At 34.9% G+C, this 8,926-nt stretch overlaps 1 protein-coding gene across 1 annotated transcript; it reads right to left on the reverse strand.

Annotated features, from left to right (window-relative positions):
* Nucleotides 1-6,824: 6,824 nt before the first annotated feature.
* On the reverse strand, nt 6,825-8,291 carry LOC120142769 (uncharacterized protein At4g06744-like). Its single transcript, XM_039157275.1, has 2 exons — nt 7,948-8,291; nt 6,825-7,854 (listed from the first exon to the last, which is right to left on the reverse strand). The coding sequence occupies exons 1-2, from the start codon at nt 8,271-8,273 to the stop codon at nt 6,852-6,854; spliced, it is 1,329 nt and encodes a 442-aa protein (XP_039013206.1). The 5' UTR covers nt 8,274-8,291; the 3' UTR covers nt 6,825-6,851.
* Nucleotides 8,292-8,926: the final 635 nt, after the last annotated feature.

Here is an 8,926-nt window from a genome sequence, read left to right on the forward strand (position 1 = left end):
TGAAAATGATAAGAGAACTATCCGAAGAGTGTCATCATGGTATGCACTCGATGGGGAAATTTTGTACAAAAAGAGCCTGGATCAAGTCCTATTAAGATGTGTGGATACCAAGGAAGCTAAATTAATTCTTGAAGAAGTACACGAGGGAGTATGTGGTACTCATGCTAATGGGCATACAATGGTTAGACAAATTATGAGATTTGGATACTATTGGTCAACCATAGAGACAAACTCTATTAATTATACCCAAAAATGTCATAAGTGTCAAATTTACGGAGACATGAAACATACTCCTCCTCATCCATTGCATGTAATGACAGCTCCTTGGTCATTCTCTATGTGGGGCATAGATGTTATTGGACAAATTTTTCCCAAACCCTCAATTGGTCATCTCTTTATTTTGGTAGCAATAAACTATTTTACCAAATGGGTAGAATCAACTTTTTATGCGAACATTACTCAGTCCACAGTCTGTAAATTCTTGAGAAAAGAGATCATTTGTCGATATGGTCTACCAGAGAGAATTATTACCGACAATGCTTTGAATTTGAACAACAAAATGATGAAATCAGTTTGTGAACAATTCTAGATAAAACATCATAATTCCACCACTTATCACCCAAAGATGAATGGAGCGGTTGAGGTAGCTAATAAGAATATCAAGAGGCTTATAGAGAAGATGACTGAAACCTATAAGGATTGGCACGATAAACTACTATTTGCTTTGTTAGCCCATCGAACTTCAGTACGAACATCGACTGGGGCAACTCCATTTTCATTAACCTAGGGGATGGAAGTAGTCGTACCAATTGAGGTAGAAATTCATTCATTACGAGTTCTATCAGAAGTAAAGCTAGATGAGATAAACTGGGTACAAATCAGATTTGACCAGTTAAATTTGATTGAGGAAAAAAATGAAAGCAATTTTCATGGTCAGATGTATCAAAAGAGAATGATACGAGCACATGATAAGAAAGTTCACCTTCGAGAATTTTACGAAGTGGATCTTGTACTCAGAAGGATTTTACCTTTTCAAAAGGATTTCCAGGGAAAATGGATGCCAAATTGGGAAGGACCTTATGTTGTAAAAAAATTTTTTCTGGAGGAGCTTTAATCCTTGCTGAAATGGATGGACCTGAATTACCTTATCTAGTAAATTCAGATGCAGTTAAAAGGTATTTTGCATGAAAGGAAAGAAGGATTTAAAGAATTCCATACCTTCATCATAATTTCGAGATCCTTTTGACAGAAGCTATACTCAAATCATTTTATGGTGTGCCAGTTCAAGAGCATTTATGATATTGGTGTTTGAAGATGCCTACTTTGTCATTACTAGTAAAAGTTTGCCATGTAAATTCTTTGCATGAATAAAAAGAAACGTTTTCTTGTTAATTTTTTTTGCAAAAACATCTTGATTTGAAAGTTTAAAAACATGTAGTTTAATTTGAAGTATATAAAATCATGGTGTATTATTGCATAAAAAGGTCTTTGAAAAATGCAGACATTCTGAGGCTAGTAATGTTTTAACATATGGTGGCATGATACATGAAACATTGAAGTACATAAGGAGGTTCTAGATACTTGATAATAATCTGAAATATTGGTCATTAATTGAATGATTTGTCATTTGGAATTCAAGAAGAACAAAGATAAGTTTATGTTCAACCAAAAAGAATCAAGATGGTCGGTTGAGATGAAATGATTATGCTTGCTGCACCTATGATGAGACTAAGTCAAGAATGGACAAAAAAAGGGGTCCTTGTTCGAAGAAAAATAAGATATCCCGAAATTTTGTCATTGCACATATTTTAGGCATAAATAGGATCATGACATTCATAAATGCATGATAGCAAACACAATGTCACATCTGCAGGTTTTTCGAAGAGAAAGCCAAAAGTTCAAATCTCGAGATTGGAGTAATCAACTTAGAATCCCTAAAAAATGATATCGAAAGATTGCATAAGTCTAGTATCCACAGAAGAGTAGTGGAACAGTTTCTTTCCAATATTGCAGATTTGGTCTCCACGAAAGAGTAGTGGAAACAAATCAACCTTGAATCTGATCTTCACGCAAGAGTAGTGAAATTAGAGTCTTATCAAGTCAATCATTCTCAGTCTTCACGAAAGAATAGTAAAGCAATCCAATTTTTAGTCTAATCTTCACGGAAGACTAGTGAAACAGATTCTTTTCAAATCAAGCATTCACAAAAAAGTAGTGAAGCGATGCAAATCAAGACTTCACAAAATAGTAGTGAAGAAGGAATAGATTAAAAGTTCGATCTCCACGAAAAAGTAGTGGAACGAATTTTTATCAAAATATGAAGTCAATTGGACAAAAACTTCTTGTCTTTTTATCTTTGCTTCATTCTTGTTAACACAAAAATAAGCAAAGATGGGAAGCTGTCGACAGTCGTTTTCGTCCGAATTCGATTTCAATATAATTATATATTATTATATTATAATTACGTTATTTTTATTATAATTAATTCTTACAATTTTACAGGCCCAAATGCACATTAAGCCCGGAGGTCCGATTACAATTCGAAGGTCCAAATGCAAAATAAGTTACAACCCGAATACCAATTAAAACATATCCAGTAGACCCGGACTCAGTTCAGGCTCAAATCCGACCTGAACAACCCAGCAGGCCCAAGAAGCAGACCCAAGTTCAGCTAGGGTTTTATCTCATCTCCAGTGTCGCGCAAATCCCAGCCGTCCAATCCAGAAGCATATCAACGGTCACTAGTGCAACCAGTAGGAACCCTAGGGTTCTCATTACACCATAGGACTATTCCGACGTCACCATAGAGGTGATGATGTCTCCGCCTTCGAACGCTCCAACCAACAGTAACCACGTAGCTGCCACGTCCTTACCGGATTCGTAAGATCTAAGTGCATTAAATGCACTCAGCCTCTCCACCGCACAACTCACCACCCCTAGGATGAGTCACCACCGTAGCTCCGATGACTCACCGGGGTACACTCCATTAACCGGTCGAAAGAAAGCATCGAAAGCCCCTATAAATAGGGTGAGCTTACAAACGAACAAGAACAACGAAGAACAAGCCAAGGCAGCAACCCAAATCACAGAAAAATCATAAATGAGAGAAAGAGAGGGAAGTCTTACAATCGTCGGAGATTTCAAGCGCCATCGGAGAAGTCAAGTTTCAAAGGTATAAATCTTAAATCTACGTTGATTTAAGGCTTTTTAGGAGAAACGGTCGTCGGATTCAGCTTTAGGACAATTAGGGCTTCATTTTGGTATATTGGGGTAAATGCCAAACATCGTAGGTAGTGGTCGGTGGTGGTTATCGGTAGTGGTGGCCAGTGGTCGGTCATTGAACGGTTTCCCTCTGGTGAGGGAAACCTAGTAAGAAGCGAGAGCTCCTCTTTATAAGAGAGGAAACAGAGAAGGGAAATTAGTCTTAAAGCCTCTTAGCCCGGTTTAAGGCCTATTTATATCTCTCCCCGAACGGTGTCGTTTTGGGAGGACATGCGTGTAATATCTGTTATGGGTAAATTGTACTCGAGGTCTATAAAATTTTGTAATTATTCAATTTAGTCACTGAAAGCATGTTTTATGCATTTTAATTTTATCTTTTAAATTTATTTATTTATGTTTTGGTCACTACTGTATATATATATACTTTAGGGTAAAATAACTTATCTAGTCCTTAAATATTAATATTTTATATTTTAGTCCCAGACTATAATTTAGGTTAAATTACATTATTAATACATAGTTTTAACAATATTTAGAATTAGGCTAATTAATTTTAATATCTTATATTTTATCAATAATTATTATTACATGATTAATTACTATTAGTATTTATATTTTAGAATTATTAACCTACATAATTTATAATTTATGTAATTATAATATTTAATATTATAATAGGCTTATCAAAAAAGACCATGCTCTTGGGAAGAACACATAACTTGGGCATGTGCTACATGGAAAGGTAAATCCCTATTAGTTACTATCATGAAGCTTGCTTGGACATCTTTTACTTATACTATATGGGAAGAGAGGAACAAAAGGTTATTTACAGGTTGCTCAAGGTCTTTTGAAGCTATGTTCAACGCCATTCAAGATACCATTTCAATCAAATTATAGGGTAGAAACATTAATAGGATTGATAGTGTCAATATCACACTTTGTAATCAATGGGGTATTGCTTATTGAAGTTGTTTTGTTGTAATTATTGATTGTAAGTTCTCGATACTTTTGTAAGAACTTACTATTCTTTTGCAGCAGTTTTCTGCTCTTGGATAATAAAAATTATTTATCCAAAAATATTAAATATTAATAAATATTTATTTATTAAATTATTTATAAATTTAAGTTTAAAGAGAAAATTTAATAATTTATTGCAAAGGCATTAATTAATAAATACTAGTACTAATCTTGGGCGTTTTGGGGGTGCGAATCCTTCCCCATACGTAACCGACTCCCGAACTCATTTTTCTGGTAAGCAGACCCGAGTTGTATTATTTTAATATTATTCTTAGGAATTTTATTATAATAATATGACATTTTGGTGACCAATCTCACCAAATTAAAAGATTGGTGGCGACTCTACAACTTGGTGTTTCATATGATTCATGGAGGATAAACACTTACTTTTTCGAGACTAGTTACACCGTTTGGAGTGTACTATTTGCACTTTCCGTCGCCGGGCAGAGAAACGTATCGACACTGACCAAAGCATATTTTAAGCCCTAACGAGATAAGATTTTCTTTGAGGTTCAAAACCCACGAGAATCCCTCGTTCTCTGAAGTTGTGACGGTGATTGGAGGTTTACAAGAAAAAAATGAAGTAACAGAAGAAGTAGAAGAAGATTGGAGAACATATCATAGAGGTAAAAAGGACAAAAGCTAGTGAAATGCTCTTTAGGGTGACGATAACAGGAAGTAGAAGGGAATTGGGACTGCGGCGGTTGTAATGGCGACACTAATGTCGGATGAAGTGGTGGCTTCACGCTATAATTTCTATTTTCCTCATATTTTTTTAATTATTTTATTTTTTGACATGAAATTTAGTAGTTTAAAAAATCATTTAATTGGGCCACGACATAACACCGTTACAAAAGTAACAATTATAAAGTTCAGTGAAAAAATTAAAAAAATTGAAAGTTCAGTGAATGAAATAAGATAGAGTAAAGTTTAGTGATGAAATGTATAATTTACCCTACAAATTATAGTAAACATATTATTTAATTAAACCAGACATTGTATTATTGACAAGGACGAGGAACCAGTTATGTCCCTTAGTGGGTCCACTCTCCAGCTCATAACTTTCGTGCCAATTATCTCAGGTAATCTATTCAGATTTCATTATTCTTACACAAGCTGTCTGTTTTGCATTATTACATGGACTTGATTTAGTACCTGCCATCACTTTTCTAAAAAGAAAATTAAGGATAAAATGATTATTAGAATCTAATTATTAAACTATTAGTTTAAAATTAAAAAACGAAGGGGTTAAGATATAATTTACTTAATTTTGAAATTAAAAGGGATCTCAAAAGTATTTAAACCGAAAAATGATAGGTTAATGCTCAATTTGCACAGTTTCAAAATTATGAGTGACCTAAATAGTAATTGTATCAAAAGAAATGAGTGGCTTGGATCCTATTCACACAGTTTCAAATTTAAGAGGACCTGAAAAGGAATCGTATCCGAATAAATGGGAGGTTATGATCTAATTCAACTGGTTTAAGACGCAAGATGGCTTAAAAAGCAATTGAATCTAAAAAATTAAGGGAACGAGATTTAATTTGTCTAACTTCAAAATGAGAAGGGACCTAACAAAAAATAAACCCATAACTTTTAGGGGCTTTAACTTCTCTCATATTACACAACTTCGTCTCATAGGTAAACACAGTGATAAGTATGAGACTTGGAGTTAATGGGTTTTGATCTTATATAATTTGTAGGGTTTAATTTTTATTTGTTTTGAAAACTCGAGCTCAGGTAGAAATTGGATTTAGGATGAAAAATCTCTTACTTGAGCCAAATCAACTCGACTTAATATAATAATATAATTATCCCTTGTATGTATAAGGATAATTACAATAATACATCTATTTATATTTTTTCAATTAAATCTTTATTTTACTTAATATATATATATATGTGTGTGTTGAGTTCAATTAAATTAGATCAAATTTTAAATCTATTGGAGAAATAAAACTCAAGTCGAGTTCAGTTAAACCCTAATATTAACTAATGCTCGTCCCTAAGTAAATAACACAAGTTGTGGATTTTTTTATGATGTACAAGGATCATCTTATGTTCATAGATGAGGTTTGAAACTTAAGAAAACTCCATCTTACCTATAATTAACATTAAACAAAGGGGACCATTTGAATTATAATTATAATTAAAAAGTATTTAAATTTAATTATAAACTATATGAATGTCGACGGCATATTAGTTTCATTGTATTAATATCGTTGAAGGCTTTTGAAAGCTGCATATTCAAACGAGTTTATACATATAATACTTTTCATAAATTAATATAATTAATTAAGAATTTAACAACTTAAAATGTATTAATAAATATACCAAAAAAAGTTTAAGGATGTTTCGAGTGGACGAGTAGTTGCGTTTGTAAAGTTATTGTACGTTCACTCTAGACTATTAAAAAAAATCAACGAAGTGTAAAAGGACTGAACACAAATGAAACCAAAATGGAGAACTGATTTCAAAATACTAAAGAGTTATAGAACTAAAAATCAATTTATTCACGAAATTCTGAATCAAAGTGCATCAAAAACATCCAAATACATAAGCTTGAAGATGAGCTCCATTACCATCTAAAAAAACCAATGAAAATATATCAATCACAACCGATGATGAGGACTGAGGGTGCTATAAGTTCTAGTCGCCGGATCCGCCGCCGCCGACTGGTCACCATCACTGGAATTTTCTGAATAATAACCATGTATTTCACAAGGAACCAAGAAAAGCGTCTCCATCCTATTGCAAGTCGTCGTCTTCCACAGAAACGCAGCACACTCGGCCTCCGATCTTTGATTCGGGAGGTCAAAGATACAGTTTTTCTTCACGTCGATCTTCTTCTTCAACATCAAACGGCGGCAAGCAGGTCCGATGGAAGTGAAATAGTTGTTGGCCAAAGACAAATTCGCAATCATCGGGAGCTCGCAAACAATCTCCGGCACTTCGCCGTAGAACTGGTTGTTCGCCAAGCCGAGAATCTGAATATTTTTCATGCACCCGAACGAGAGCGGTATCGGCCCGGTAAGTTTGTTCGAGCTAGCGTCGAACACGGTGGCCTGACTCAGGTTTCCGATCTCGTACGGTAAACATCCGGTGAGTCGGTTGTTGAGGAAAAGAACTTCGAGGAGGTTTCGAGCTCTGCCGATGCTCGGCGGGATCGAGCCGGTGAAGTTGTTGTTAGCGAAGGTGAGGTAGACGGCCGTCGTGTCGCCGATGGTCGTGGGGAGACTTTGCACTGCGAACCGGTTGTTGTTGATGAAGAACACGTCGAGCTTTAAGTTGAACGCTTGCGGCGGAACGGAGCCACGGAGGGAGTTGAATCTTAAGTCGAGGAACGTTAAGTTCATCCCGCCAACGGTTTTCATCGGAAAATTGCCGGCGATCTTGTTGTTGCTGAGATCGAGCTCGTATAAATACTTGATCTTCGATGCTCTAAACGGTACGGTGCCAGTAAAGTTGTTCGAGTTAGCATGGAATATGGCTAGATCATCCAACTCGTCGAGGAACCCATCGAGCGGAAGAGTACCATCGCAACCTTCGAATTTAAATCCGTTAAAATCGACGGCTGCAACAGCTTTTTCGTTCACGTCGGGACGTATGTCACATCTGCAGTGAAAAATTAAGAATTATTTTTAGACGTATACGTATATATATATTAATGAATTTTAAAATGAGCAAAATGGATCTGCCACTGCGTACCTGAACCCACTGTACTTACAAACATCGGTTCCGCACCACGTCTTCAAGTACCGGTTGCTATTCTTATCGACTTTGATCTTCGACTTGAACCGTTGGATCACTTCGTATGCTTTGGCCAACCGCTCATTTTCGAAGCACCCGTTCTCATTCTCGAAGTGCTTGCATGGCGGTGGCTCATCGTCCGGTGACGGACCTTCCCCACCGCCGATGATTATGTCTAACGCCTTCCGTTTTATCAATGAATCATCGTTGATGGCTAAACATGAATGAAAAACGACGGCGAAGAACAAAAATGAAGTGGAAATGGAAAGAGAACGCATTTGCATTGAATCCTTTGATTTTCTTTCACATATACCTTTAGAGAATGTATCAAAATTAGCAGCAGATTTATATAGGAAAAAGAGTAGAGGAAAGTCAAACTTCACCAGAACATGTACAAATATTCCTGTATATATATATATATATATTCATTGTAGTTCATAGTTGTCTTGGATGAGGGTTTTGTGCCCCGTCATTATCCGAGAAAGACACGTTCTTTTCAACTCGTTGTGGTTCGGTTCCTACTCATAGTTGAATTATAGTAGATATATAAACCACCACTGATTTTGATTGTGGAAAAATTCTACAACATTCAACAAGAACCGATGAGTATCATTAACGATAAATATCATTAATTTAACTTTTAAAAATTTAAAATTTTAAAGGGTTAAACGTATAATTATAAGTTAATTAAAAAAATTAAAGGTAAATTATTTAAAATAAAGGGTAAACTAAACTAGTGATCACTTAATTATTTTCCCTTTTAATTTTGATCACCATTTTTTGAAATTTTATTGTAGTTAATATTTAATGGAGAAACTGATGCGACGGTTAAAATATTTAACATAATTATATATTTAGTCAATATTACTTATACATTCTATCAATTTGATCCTAATTTTGAATTATTAAAATTAAATATTATATAAAACTCTTAGAT

The sequence above is a fragment of the Hibiscus syriacus genome, unplaced genomic scaffold, assembly GCF_006381635.1.
Source record: "Hibiscus syriacus cultivar Baekdansim isolate YM2019G1 unplaced genomic scaffold, ASM638163v2 tig00110831_pilon, whole genome shotgun sequence".
Lineage (NCBI taxonomy): Eukaryota > Viridiplantae > Streptophyta > Magnoliopsida > Malvales > Malvaceae > Hibiscus > Hibiscus syriacus.

Excerpts from the sequence above, each read along its gene's own strand:
- LOC120142769 (XM_039157275.1), bottom strand. The coding sequence starts at position 8,273 with ATGCAAATGCGTTCTCTTTCCATTTCCACTTCATTTTTGTTCTTCGCC. Across the intron at positions 7,855-7,947 it reads TGTAAGTACAGTGGGTTCAG|ATGTGACATACGTCCCGACG; the intron begins GTACGCAGTGGC and ends TTTTCACTGCAG.